The sequence below is a fragment of the Staurois parvus genome, unplaced genomic scaffold (assembly GCF_062004578.1).
Source record: "Staurois parvus isolate SC_StPar_1 unplaced genomic scaffold, SC_StPar_1.0 ptg000665l, whole genome shotgun sequence".
NCBI classification, from domain to species: domain Eukaryota; kingdom Metazoa; phylum Chordata; class Amphibia; order Anura; family Ranidae; genus Staurois; species Staurois parvus.
This window is the reverse complement of record NW_028318461.1, coordinates 306,372-321,264: the sequence shown is the minus strand read 5'-3', so window position 1 is coordinate 321,264 and position 14,893 is coordinate 306,372. Positions and strand designations below refer to the sequence as shown.

The 14,893-nt window shown below is 38.9% G+C and overlaps 1 protein-coding gene across 3 annotated transcripts in view; it reads left to right on the top strand.

Moving 5' to 3' along the window:
- Nucleotides 1-14,893, top strand: part of PPIG (peptidylprolyl isomerase G) — a 45,621-nt gene that overhangs the window by 19,743 nt on the left and 10,985 nt on the right. For all 3 annotated transcript variants that reach the window (XM_089651877.1, XM_089651878.1, XM_089651876.1), the window contains 5 exons: nt 2,259-2,366; nt 6,439-6,483; nt 8,040-8,127; nt 12,909-12,938; nt 13,021-13,166. In XM_089651877.1, coding sequence (XP_089508003.1) covers nt 2,259-2,366; nt 6,439-6,483; nt 8,040-8,127; nt 12,909-12,938; nt 13,021-13,166 — 417 coding nt within the window. The remainder of the gene's footprint in view (nt 1-2,258; nt 2,367-6,438; nt 6,484-8,039; nt 8,128-12,908; nt 12,939-13,020; nt 13,167-14,893) is intronic.

The following is a 14,893-nucleotide window of genomic DNA, read 5'->3' as shown; positions in this document are numbered from 1 at the left end:
TGTACGCATCTCCAGGCCAGAAAGCGTTTCCACACTTTTCAACTACAACAATCGCATCCCATATATGTTTATTTAAAAAGAAAACCTGCAGTGAGTCAGTGTGGGAGCTGCCACTGTTTACCTGCGCCCATTGTGAGCACTGTATAAACTGTTTGTAGCATCTGCTACCTACAGTGTACAATGCTGTGTTCCAGCAGCGGGATAGGGACTTCCCATCCTGCTCCCAGAATATTGAGCCAGGCTGAGCACTGCTCATCCATTCACAGGAGGTGTTTTTTATTTTCTGAATAATTACAAGGCTTCTTCTGATTGGCTGAGGTGGGTAGATGACATCACAATCTCCACCTCAGCCAATCAGAATTATTGGATTATTAAAATATAAAGCTTCCTGTGAATGGTTGAGCAGTGCTCAGCACAGCTCGATTTTGTTCTGGGAGCAGAATGGTAAGTCCCCATCCCACTGCTGAAACACTACAGTTTTTTTTGTTTTTTTTTTTAAAAACACACATAAGATGTGATTGTTGAAGTAGTAGAAGAGTGTGGAAATTTTCTGGCCTGGAAATGCATACATGGAGCACATCATACATGGAGCACATCATACATGGAGCACATCATACATGGTTAGTCTTTTGATTTTTCATTTAGGCCCTGCTGTAATGTAGTTCCCTTTGATAGACTGTGATCTGACAATCCCTGAGATGCAGGAGTGATACTACACCACTGCTGTATCTAGTGTACAGAAAGCCTGATTTCAATAAAATGTCAGTGCTAATGTTTTCAGTTATCAGTTTCAAGCCTGCCTTGTGTGCGCTTACATGAGTGGTGATACTGAGAGTGTGTAGAAAGGAATGTACACTCAGCAGACCTCAGAAAACAAACTCCCAATGACCTTTTAGGCCTCATTCACACCATACGTGCAGAAAAACTGATGGAAACTGATGTGCAGATTTCACTTGCAGAGACATCAGTTTACATGAGTTTTTTTTTTTCATGTATCAATGAGTTTTATTAACATTGCAGATTCTTGCACATAGAAAATCTGCACATGATACTAATGTTGTGGAATGAACAGGACACATAGAGAACAATTGATTTTGTTGTGTCCTTGCAGAATGCATGCAGAAAAACCGACGTCTCTGCAATGTGGTGTGAACGAGCCCTTAAGTGCTTTCTAAATTCTGGCCTTAGTGAATTGCACAAAACTGATAAGTTGCAGTATTACCTGGACAGGATTGGCAGTTTACGGATTGCTAGGGATAAAATTTGGGTTTGGTCCAAACCTGGAATTTGGATGTCATTTCTGGGCCAATGAGCTTCAGGCAGGAGATTTTCCCTTTTGTGTATGTCAAGCTGCAGGACAGAATGTCGCGCTCACAGCTCAGTGTCTCAGCAACGTAGGCTAACTTCCAAGTTCAGAGTGAATACAGGCTCATCACAAAGTATTATGTATGGCCCTAGAACTGCTCTTATAAAGAAAGGGGCAATTAAATATGCAGGCTGCTTTTGCTTGCTGACATCCTGATGCTTGGCATTCATGCTAATCCATTAACTTCAGTCCTGAAGCACATATGCAGATCAGAAGTTGTGATTGCACTCTAAGGGCTCATCGCACTTGACTGCTTTCTATCTCTTCCCAAACGCCCCTATAGTGTTTGACAGATGTTAGACATGCTTTTGGGGATCTTTTTTAACGCTCCCCAAACGCCCTATGTGCGTTTTTGAGGTATATGGTATTAATACCTCGCAAATGCCTGCCAGGCGTTTGAGGAGCTTCACCATAGACTTGAATGGGAGGCATTGAAAGGCTCCTCCTGACTCCACATGAGGCGTCAATCTTTCCCCAATGCTAACGCTTTAGTGTGAACAGCACTGTGCGCTGCCATGTGTATAATTTTTATAAGTGTTTGAGGAGCATTAAAAACACCCCTCAAACGCCTGCCTACAAAGCTAGTGTGAACTTAGCCTAACATTCTGATCTGGATACTTGGTTCAGATTATTAAATTAGGAAAAAAAATTAAATCTGCAATAGCCAGGCAGCTAACCAATGGCATGCCCTTTTCTTGTACTTGCAATTTTTAGGGATTTCATAGACACCCCGGCATAGTTTTGTGTCCGGCGATTTTCTTCTTTTTGTTTGTTTGTTTGCCAGAGGACAAGGTTTGTGCACTATTTTTTTTCAATAGTTAGCCATTAAAAGGTCCATAATTCTTGATGAATGTTAAATGTACTTCTTTTCTATTCTTTCTTTATTTTTTAGGTGAAAAGGGTATTGGAAAAACCACACAGAAGCCATTGCATTACAAAAATTGTTTGTTTCATCGAGTAGTAAAGGATTTTATGATTCAGGGAGGAGATTTTAGTGAAGGTAATCTAATATACTAAGACCTTTTCACACTTTGATGAATGCTACAAGCAGTACATTTTCCCAAGTATGTGAAAACTTTTACCTTGTACAACAACACCAAGCATACAGTTTAACCACTTGAGCTCTAAAAGGTTTTACCCCTTTGCAACGTTTTACCCGATGATCACCTAGCATTACCAACGGCAGAGAGAACTGTATGTAAACAATACAGTTCTCTCCCCTGTCCAGCTCCTGAACACTGCTTTGTATGGCTCTGCATAGCAGAGCCATACAAAGTAGTGTGCTTACAGTGGAAAGTGTGCGCTGACACACAGCCTCATAGTAAAACACACAGCACAGTTAACCCTTTGATCACCCCAGATGTTAACCCCTTCCTGTCTGGTGCCATTAGTACACTGTCAGTGCTTTTTATTAGCACTGATCACTGCATTGGTGTCACTGAGGATGTCAGTGACACCAAGTCTGTTCCCCCCAGTGTCAGAATGCTGAACGCAGTCTCACTATAAGTCGCTGATTGCCAGCATTAATAAAAACATTTTTAATGTCTCACAGAAGTGAGTACACCCCTCACATTTTTGTAAATATTTTATTATATCTTTTCATGTGACAAGAAATTACAATGACACTTTGCTCCAATGTAAAGTAGTGAGTGTACAGCTTGTATAACAATGTAAATTTGCTGTCCCCTCAAAATAACTCAACACGCAGCCATTAATGTCTAAACCATTGGCAACAAAAGTGAGTACACCCTTAAGTGAAAATGTCCAAATTGGCCATTTTCCCTCCCCGTTGTCATGTGACATGTTAGTGTTACAAAGTCTCAGGTGCGAATGGGGAGCAGGTGTGTTAAATTTTGGTGTTATCGCTCTCACTCTCTCATACTGGTCACTGGAAGTTCAACATGGCACCTCATGGCAAAGAACTCTCTGAGGATCTGAAAAAAAGAAATGTTGCTCTGCATAAAGATGGCCTAGGCTATAAGAAGATTGCCAAGACCCTGAAATTGAGCTGCAGCACAGTGGCCAAGACCATACATCGGTTTAACATGTAAGGTTCCACTCAGAACAGGCCTCACCATGGTCGACCAAAGAAGTTGAGTGCACATGCTCAGCATCCTATCCAGAGGTTGTCTTTGGGAAATAGATGTATGAGTGCTGCCAGCATTTCTGCAGAGGTAGAAGGGATGGGGGGGTCAGCCTGTCAGTGCTCAGACCATACGCCGCACACTGAATCAAATTGGTCTGCATGGCTGTCGTCTCAGAAGGAAGCCTCTTCTAAAGATGATGCACAAGAAAGCCCGCAAACAATTTGCTGAAGACAAGCAGACTAAGGATTAGTGGAACCATGTCCTGTGGTCTGATGAGACCAAGATAAACTTATTTGGCTCAGATGGTGTCAAGCGTGTGTGGCGGCAACCAGGTGAGGAGTACAAAGCCAAGTGTGTCTTGTCTACAGTCAAGCGTGGTGGTGGGAGTGTCATGGTCTGGGGCTGCATGAGTGCTGCCGTTACTGGGGAGCTACAATTCATTGAAGGAACCATGAATGCCAACATGTACTCTGACATACTGAAGCAGAGCATGATCCCCTCCCTTCAGAGACTGGGCTGCAGGGCAGTAGTCCAACATAACAACCCCAAACACACCTCCAAGATGACCACTGCCTTGCTAAAGAAGCTGAGGGTAAAAGTGATGGACTGGCCAAGCATGTCTCCAGACATGTCCTCAAACGGAAGGTGGAGGAGCGCAAGGTCTCTAACATCCTCCAGCCCCATGATGTCATGGAGGAGTGGAAGAGTCCATGCCCAAGAGGGTTAAGGCCGTGCTGGAAAATAATGGTAGCCACACAAAATTTTTACACTTTGGGCCCAATTTGGACATTTTCACTTAGGGGTGTACTCACTTTTGTTGCCAGTGGATTAGACATTAATGGCTGTGTGTTGAGTTATTTTGAGAGAACAGCAAATTTACGCTGTTAAGCTGTACACTCACTACTTACATTGCAGAAAAAGTGTCATTTCTTCAGTGTTGTCACATGAAAAGATATAAAATATTTACAAAAATGTGAGGGGTGTGCTCACTTCTGTGAAATACTGTATATATGTATGTAAACGCTATAACTTTCACATAAACCAATTTACACGTATTGATTTTTTTTTTTTTTTTAGCAAAGGCACGTAGTAGAACACATTTTGCCCTAAATTTATGAAGACATTTGATTTTTTTTAAATTTTTTTCATTGGACATGTTTAATAACAAAAATTTGAAAATGTTTTTTTTTTTTTTTTTTTTTTTTTTTTTTAAATTGTTGGTCTTTTTTTTTTTTTGGTTTATAGTGCAAAAAATAAAAACAGCAGAGGCGATCAAATACCACCGAAAGAAAGCTCTATTTGTGGGGAGAAAAAAAAACCTATGTAAATTTCATTTGGGTACAGCATTGCATGACTGCAAAATTGTCAAAGTGATGCAGCGCTGTAACGCAAAAAATGGCCTGGTCAGGAAGGGAGGTAAATCCTCGGGGGGGGGGGGGGGGGCAAGTGATTAATCACCACTGGGTTTGTTTTTCTAATATTATTATTATTATTATTATTATTATATAAACAAGGAAAGAGCAAACATTTTGAGAAAAAATTTTTTTTCACTTTCTGCTATAACATACTCAATAGAAAAAATGGAAAAATCTAATTTCTTCATAGTTTTAGGCCAGAATGTATTCTGCTACAAGTCTTGTAAAAACAAAAAATCCCAACAAGTGTATATTGAGCTGTTTGTGTAAAATATATTGTCTAAAAACTAGGGTGTATATATACTGGAATTTTTTATTTTTTTTTTTATACTAGTAATGGAGGTGATCAGCACATTATAGTGGATCTGTGATGTGCAGTGGGCAATCTGACACTAAGTGAGACTGGGTGTGAGATGGGCTGTGATTAGACGCAGCCGATCAGCAGGTCTCTGCCATGTATCATTGGCTGAAACCTGCTGTCAAAATGTTCAATCAGTGGGAGTCGGCGGGGAGGGGGTTTGCCCTTAACCCAGAAAGAGACTGAGAAATATCACATACCCTCTGTTCCCAGTTGCATAGAGAGGTGAGGGTGGAGAAACAGCAGTACACTAGTCTTTACATGGAATGGCTGTGCAGGGGGGATGTGTTAGTGCAAGTCTCATTGGGGGAGAGCAGGCTGAGTTCACAACACAGCTAGAGAACTGAATGCTGTGCCTAGTGTGGTTAGTTTTTAATAAAAAAGCAGGACTGGCAGGAACGCCAAGGAATTAATTCAAATTACAAAATACAAAGAGAACAGGATACATTTTCATACAAGTACATGATACAGCAGGCGTATATAAGGAATATGAAATGTTTGGTTTACATACTCAAGGTTTTTTTTTTTCCGATGTTTGAACTTGAGTTATACAGAATGGGTTCTACATATGATTTTTTTTTAAACGAGCCCCAGGAGTTCTGTTGCATAATGTGCTAGTATGCACTGCACATTATGACAGACTTGTCTCTAAAACGAAGACCTTCAATGCTGAGCTTTCATTGCTCCTAGTGTTTCCATCTTCACCCAGTCCTCTTTCTGGGTTTATGCTGTTTGGCTACTTGAATGGCTGGGCCACTATAATGTTGCTCCCATTCATGCGCATAGGAGTCACTATCACGGCACAGCACTCTCTACGATCATAGCATAGTGTGCTTGTGAATGACATAATCTGCCAGAGTCGACATGGGTTTAAATGCTTTCCAAGGTACCTACAGGTAAGATTTATTATAGACTTACCTGTAGGGCTAAGGTAAATACTGTTCTAAGAACTGGTTAATAGAGCCATAGGAAATAAGGCACTTCATTTCAAAAGAAACTGCAACATTGATCATTGGTACATTAGGTTGGAAATGGGAGGGGGGGTATTGCCACTATCCTAGCATTACTTTTAGTAGAGAAGTGATTGCTCTACAAGTGTTCTTCTTAAAGTGGTCCCATTGTTTGTTCTTTTTTGATGTGTTAATTTCTTATTTATATGCCAAATACTTTATTTGTTATATGCATTTGTTTTGTTTTTTTTTCTTTAATTAGGAAATGGAAGAGGAGGAGAATCTATATATGGAGGATTTTTTGAAGGTAATAAGATTTAAATGTATATTTAAACCTTGACAGCAAATAGAGTATGTAAGGTTCATTACAGTATTTTTAATGCCTACACTTGGAGGACACGAACGTGATTATATTTGGGTAGCAGTAGGTCTCCACAGGTAAAAGTTTGAACTTGGAAGCGTACTGCACTATTTCTCGGCATGTACACTCACACCTAGCAGTTGGAAGATGTGTCAAAAGTGCTTTCAAAGTGGCCCATTTTAAAGATCGTGGAAACAAAGCCAAGTCTAGTCTAGACTTTGTTTACAACAAGTGTTTGCAGTGCTAAATGTAGGAAATAATGCATTTCCTTCCAGAATTCTAATAGTATTGGGAAAACCTCTCCAATAAACTCATTGAAACTAATTTCAATTGGTTAGTCAAGAAAATATTTAAAATGATTTGTGACATTTTTTGTTCCTGTCATTTAAAGTAGTATTGAAGAGTAACTATACTTTTGTTGAGAAAAAAAAAATTTCCCCTCTGGTTGATCTATGTACATTGCAAGCATTTTAACAAACATTGTTGCAGATTCCTATCTTTTGTTCTTCTGAAGAAGTAGCTGTTAGTCTGTGATCTTAATGGGAGTGATTTCTTAATTATCTATCCACTGCTGAACTTGCAGGGCTCTGATGATGAAAGTGGCATGGTCTCCATCCCTTGAGACGTGATTACCCTTTGGGAGTACCGTGCCAAAAATTACATTTTTGTTGCAGGGGATGCTCAAAATCTGATTTGAATCTTAGTGCAGACTTCTGGGAAAATCAGTAAGGTAGTAACACAAGCAGGAAATGATATATCTGGGGGGCATTCTGTACACCATCTGTGTACAGAACACCTCCGGGTAGCCATATTGCATTTTACAGAAGATTGCAGTGCTCCAGATTGAAAAGGAAAGGTAATTTTTAATCAATTACAATATGACTTTGGTTGCAATTGTATACACTATATTATTCTTTATTATTTGCCTTTTCCAATGAAAGTGGAGGTAAATTCTCAGCGGTTTTTAGCTTAACATTGAGCGCAGTAATGAACATTCCACAATATACTATTTTTTTTTTTTTTAAATTATTACCCCAGCAATTGCCATATACATCGTTCAATTCTGCTGGTTCTTGATGTCTCAATGCTGCTTCCCTGAACTTCTGCTCTTAACAGGAAAGAGTTAACAATGGACAGTGCTGTCCCCAGTCAGTCTGTTGGCTGGGAGGAGTAGAGGGATGCCTTGCCATTCTAAGTTACAGGCCTGTGTGTGTGTTGTTTGTTTTTTTGTTTTGTTTTTTTTATGCACACCGTGTAGGGAGACACAGCTCTGGTCCTTGATGCTTAGGCTCCATAAGATGCTGCAAAAGGAAGGAGCCACCTGCCTTTTTTTGGTTAGCAATTACCATAGAGTTCAACCTAAGTTGTCCTAATGAAAAAGTGGCAATCCATTAACTAGTTAAAGGGCATCTATAGAAAAAACGTTTGCTGTATTTATGTGTTTAGCATCTGTTCAGTTGTTTCTGACAATATGTATTAAAATAGATTCTCTATCATTTTAGATGAGAACTTCTCTGTTCAACACAACAAGGAATTCCTTCTGTCCATGGCCAATCGGGGCAAGGACACCAATGGCTCACAGTTTTTTATGTATGTATGAACCTGGATTTATATAATTGAAATAGAACAAAATTACGAGCCATGCTCTGTTACTATCTTTTTATTTTCAAAAGCTTTACACTGAAGCGAGATACATTTTTTTAGTTTAGCTATTGAGCAAAATGAGATTAACATCTCCCAACTCTGTAATCCAAGAGCAAGTAATGCAATTTATACTTGTACCAAAAAGCTTGTTTCCCCCCTCCCCCCTTTTTTTTTCTAGTGATGAAGGGTAAAACTACTTTGTGCATCCAGGTGGATTTCACCTTGTTTTTTTTCAGGATAAATCAGACTTTCTTTTGGTGGTGAATGGTAAAGGATATCACCTATTTTTTTTTTTTTTTCTATTATTATTATAGGAAAACGGGCCCAAAATGGTAAACAGAAATGTAATTTTTTAATAAAATTTAGCTGTATATGTCTTGCTATTACAATAAAATAACATCAAAGAACAACCCAAAATAAATTCTCCTGCTCCTGACAATTGCAGCGATACCACATATGTGTATGTTGTTTGTATCCGTAGTCCAGTACAATAGTGCGCATTTTACTTTTCTTTTTTTTTTGTTATACTACCTAAAACACGCTGATACTATTTAAAACAACTTTAACTCCTGCCAACAATATACTGACCATGACCACCTTTAACCCTCACACTAACCTTTTACCTTGACCATTGACCCAAACACTAACCCTTGCACTGACGTAGATCAAGCCATTGATCTACTACCTATGTTTTCTTTTTAGTTTTTTATTTTTGTTATTTTTTTTTCAAACACACTTTTGTTCGTGTTTTTCATCCCCCAAAAAGGAGACATAGATGCAATGTATTTCTCTTTCCATTCAGAGAGAGAGAAAACACAGGGGCAAGGATGCACAGTGACCATCATAGCAATCGGGTGTGCTGGAACCAGGATTCCTGGGTCCTGATCTGTAGCATGGAACCTGGGGTTCCCAGAGAGATAGACGTGTGTGTGTGTGTGTGTAGATCAGACTGAGAAATAGCATGCATTGCCAAGCTGCAGTAAACAAGGCTAGCAGACTGTTATGCATTGAAAAAGAGTACTTTCTCAAAAGATAAGAGATCGTAATTATTACAAAACTCTGGTTAGGCCACATCTTAAGTATGCAGTCCAGATTTGGTCATCAATCCTCAAGAAGGGTGTACTTGAACTGGAGAGAGCCCAGGGAAGGGAAGCAAAGCTAATAAGTGGGATGGAGGACCTCAGTTATGAGAAACTACAAATTTTAAACTTATTTTCTCTGGATGAGAGGCAGTTAAGAGGTGATACGATCTCAATATACATATCTTTTAAATGGTGACTGTATCAGTGGAGGAAAACTATTTATTCTTCGGTCTCTAAAGAAGACACATGGCACACAAGTTGGATGAGAGGCATTTCAATTTTAAACTGTGTAAGGGGTTCCTTATGGTTTGAGTGATGGGGATGTGGAGCTCCTTCCACAGTTGATGGTATCAGTGGGAAGTGTAGATAAATTCAAAAACCTTTTAGATGTGTTTCTTAGCCAACACAATTTACACACACGCGCACACACACACACACGTAAGTGAAAATATTTTTTGTCAAAATGAAAGTGACACCAAGCATGTGACATTTAACCTAGGTTTCAATGAATTCCTTTGCAAATCCTCATTTTATACCACTGTCTGTCAGGGTTTCAGTAGGTCACCCTCAGTAATCATTAGATCTTGCATATCATATTGGTTTGGAGAGAATTGTACAGCATTCTGAGTAAGGTTAATTTCACCATCTGAATTGCCTAATGAATATCTATGCACAAAGATAAAAATGTTATATATTGCATCTTTCCAGTCCTTCTTCAAGAAGGTAACTGCATTAAATTTTTTTTTAGGCTTTTTTTTTCCCCTTCAGTTTCACCTTTGTAATTCTGTGAATAACACGTTTTCTGTCCCTTTGTGGCTATGCTTACTCCTCCACTTTATCTATGGCGAGAGTTTTGGTAGCCAGCCAGGCTGGACTACAAATATGTATTTTTATAATAAACCATATAGTACTGCGCTGCTTAAAGATCAACTTGTGAATAAATACCTATGTGCTCAGGTGATCAAATTGAATAAATCTACCTAAAAATAAAAACACTGCTTACCATCCAACACTTAAAATGCCAAATAATCATGCATACAGTTGAGTTCAAACATTTTCATAACCTGGCAAAAATTTCACGATTTCTGCCAGGGTATGCCAACTTTTGAGCACAACTGTATAACACAAAATAAACCAAATCCAAACTCCAAAAGCTAATCACAGGGACAGTAACACACTAATGCTCTGCTAAAACAAATGTGTAATCAAGTGAGAATGCATACAGATTTAAGAAATCATAAATAAAAACAATACAAAAATCCAATAGATTATAGTACAATAAAAGTGAAATATATGAAATGAATAGCAGGTACAGCAAAGACCCGCTTGCCCTACTAACAAAGCGCAAAAAGGGCTTAAATGTATACAGTTAATCCACAAAAGTCCTTAAATGACTAAAAACTGAAATATATAACAAGTTCTTATGCAGATAAGTCCCACAGTGCAGTCCGATATAAATAGGTGCACATACATAAAGATGGTGTCCCACTCCACTTCAAAAGATAAACAACACTTGTGGGTCCTGGTTATCTCACACCACTGTGCACATCCACAATATGGATTACATGTTCACCTTGAATTTTGACCTATAAAACTACGGGTCAATGTGCGTGATACTAAAATTCCAGCCTAGGATCATCAGCAAGTTGAAACGGTGCATGTAGGTTCCACAGGAAAATAATTAATTACCAATCCCATTTAAATGTCAGTCACCGCCAGCAGCCCTGGGCAGAGGTAAATGCCCAAAGGAAAAACACTTCTATTTATTGGAGGGTAAAATACCCAATAGAACCACACTTACAATATAAAGTCATAGACTCAATACAACATTACAGTACCCATCTTAAAGGAGACCAAGAGAATCCAAAGCAGACGTTATCTCATCACATCACATCACAAAAAAAAAAAAAAACCATAAAAGAAATGAAATACTAGCAGCTACTGAATCAATGAGTGAATACGATGCAAAAAAGAATGTTCCACAAAATACAGTTTAGTAGGCGCTATTGCACACAACCCCTATCTCATATAAGGCAAAATCAATAATAATGTAAAACCAGTGCAAGCGCTACAAACCAAAAACAACCTAAATACAAATGTGTTAAAGAAGATCATTTAAATTTGTCATAAGTCCAAAAACGTTTCTTCTGTATGATGCTCCCTTCCTTCAGTCACACTTTTTTTTTTCTTTTTTTTTAACACTGGAAGCAGTGTGACTGGCACCAGAGGACTGGACTAGAAGTTCCTCCCATTGATGTTTCCCTGCAGATGGGCTGAGAGAGAACTGGGTCACATGACAGCTGTATATTGACTATGATAAAAGTCTGTGTTTTATGAGGTGAATTTGTGGTGATAGTTATATTCTGAACAAGGTGTTAACAGCTAATTCCATCAAGTTGATCTTCAGAGTCCATTGTGGGACCAAAAGTTCAGTTAGAACAAACATAATATTATGTGAGGTCACACTGCTGTAAGTGAGCAGACATCTGGTGGTGGATATTGCACTCTTGTATTTGAAGCACTTGGTGATCACAGGAGGAAGGGAGCACCATAAAGAAGAAAAGTTTTTGGACTTTTTATTACAATTTAAATGATCTTCTTTAACATATTTGTGTTTAGGTTGTTTTTGGTTTGTAGCGCTGCACTGGTGTCACTTTATTACTAAAAAAAACCACAAGGATGTTTATGATGATGAGAGACTTAATGTCTGGAAATACTGTGTGTGTTTATAGCCATTTCTGATGTTCTGCATATGTTTCTTTATACGCTTCCACAAAGGTCTTTTGGCCCTACCAATATACTGTAGCCCACACGGACATTGTAGGGTATACACGATTCCCTCAGTCCTGCAGGTATTATTATTCAGTATTTATATAGCGCCAACAGTTTGCGCAGTGCTTTACAATATAAAGGGAGACAGCACCGTTACAATACAGTACATTTTAATACAAGATGATTGGGAGGGCCTGCTTGTAAAAGCTTCCAATCTAAGGGTCCATGTACTTAAAAAAAAAAAAAAAAAAAAATCAGTTAACTTGCCAGAAAACGTGTTTTTACAAGAAAACATTAGGGTAATACAATACCTGATGCAATATTCAGTTCCTGTTGCATGCAAGGTAAACACATGTATTTTTTATGTCTACCTTTTTTCATCACCATAACATTTGGGTGGAGTAATCAGTAGTTTACACTAGAAATATGAAATTCTTTCAGTCAAGTGTAATGGAAGTGACATGGAAGCTACATTTCTGGCATGATCACCTGTTTTTTTTCCATACTTGCTAAAAAAATGTTTTTGGCCTAAAAAATTAAAATGAATGTAGCCACTATATATAAGAATCAGTAGCATGTCATATATTATTTTTTTCAGTTTTTGGGTTTAGATATGCTTCAATCCTCTAAGCCAGTCAAACATACACCCTAAAGTTTTCATTTAACAGTCGTAAATCTAGATTGGCTATTGGTGTGAATGTGGGTGGCAGTTGACCCTGGAGGGGAAGGTTGGTAGTGGCCGTTGACCCAGGGAGAGTTTTCCAGCATATTAATATTTGTAAATAGAAGTGCAAAAAAGTTGAATTTCCTTTTCTTTTTCAGTAAATGTGGAGTTTCAGAAATCTGATTTTGTATTTTTATTTTCCTTCTCAGAACAACAAAGCAAACACCTCACTTGGATGGGTAAATATTGGTTGGATTTGTTTGGTTGTAACACATTTGTTTTAATTTCACTGATTGTTACCCCTCATCCACAATTTTACAGGCTCCATGTTGTTTTTGGTCAAGTCGTATCCGGTCAAGAAGTGGTAAGAGAGATTGAAAATCAAAAAACTGATGCTTCTAGCAGACCGAGTGCAGAAGTCAGAATACAGAATTGTGGAGAACTTGTTCAGGTTCAAAAATCTAAATGTGAGTGTTGTGACATCTCTACATGAAACATGTCATGATAACTGTTATTGTCAAAGTATTCAACAACCGAAAACGTAAATGTATTTTATTGGGATTTTGTGATAGAGTAAGTGGCACATAATTGTGAAATGGAAGGAAAATGGTAAATGGTTTTCAAAATTTGTTATTAATAAATATCTGAAAAGCGTAATTTGTATTCAGCCCCCTTTTACTCTGATACCCTTAACTAAAATCTAGTGGAACCAATTGCCTTCAGAAGTCACCTAATTAGTAAAGAATGTCCACCTGTGTGTAATTTAATTTCAGTATAAATACAGCTGTTCTCTGAAGCCCTCAGAGGTTTGTTAGTGAACAGACAGCATCATGAAGGCCAAGGAACACACCAAACAGGTCAGGGATAAAGTTGTGGATGAATTTAAAGCAGGGTTAAGTTATATTAAAAAAAAAAAAAAAAAAATCTCAAGCTTTGAACATCCCACGGAGCACTGTTCAATCCATCTTCCAAAAATGGGAAAGAGTACGGCACAACTGCAAACCTACCAAGACATGGCCTTCCACCTAAACTGACAGGCCAGGCAAGGAGCATTAATCAGAGAAGAAGCCAAGAGGCCTATGGTAACTCTCTGGAGGAGCTGCAGAGAGCACCAGCTCAGGTGGGAGAATCTGTCCACAGGACAACTATTAGTCGTGCACTCCACAAATCTGACCTTTTTGGAAGAGTGGTAAGAAGAAGCCATTGTTGAAAGAAAGCCATAAGGAGTTCCATTTGCAGTCAGCGAAAAGACTTGAGACTGGGGTGCAGGTTTACCTTACAGCAGGACAACAATCCCAAACATACAACAAGAGCCACAATGGAATGGTTTAGATCAGTGGTCTCCGAACTGCGGCCCGGGGGCCAGATGTGGCCCTTTGCCTTTATCCATCCATTGAGGCATCTTTCCTCCCACTGACACAAAACACTATTCCTCCCACTAACACCAGGAATGGGGCATAATTCCTACTACTGTCATCAACAATAGGGCCCACTGACACCAACAATGGGGCCCTATTTCTCCCACTAACACCAACAGGGCACTATACCTCCCACTGACACCAATGGTGAGGCACTCACTGACACCACTGATAGGGCACTATTCCTTCCACTGACACTAGCAATGGGGCACTATTCCTCCCCCTAATACCAAAGATGCATTGTTTACTCCCACTGACATCAGGAGAATTTCAATTCCCAATGGCCACAGACCTGCCCCCCCTAAAGTCTGAAGGACCGTAAACTGGGTTTAGAAAGTCTGGAGACCCCTGGTTTATACCAAAGCATATTCATGTGTTAGAATGGCCCAGTCAAGTCCATACTTAAATCCAATTGAGAATCTGTGGCAAGACTTGAAAATTGCTGTTCACAGACACTCTCCATCCAATCTGATAGAGCTTGAGCTATTTTGCAAAGAAGCATGGGCAAAAATTTCACACTCTAGATGTGCAAAGCTGGCAGAGACATCCCCAAAAAGACTTGCAGCTGTAATTGCAGTGAAAGGCGGTTCTACAAAGTATTGACTCGGGGGTTGTATACAAATGCACAACACACTTTTTTTCAGATATTTCTTTGTAAAAAATTTTGAAAACCAGTTATTTTCCTTCCACTTCACAATTATGTGCCACGTTGCGTTGGTCTATCATATAAAATCCCAAAAAAATACATTTACGTTTTTGGTTGTAACATGACAAAA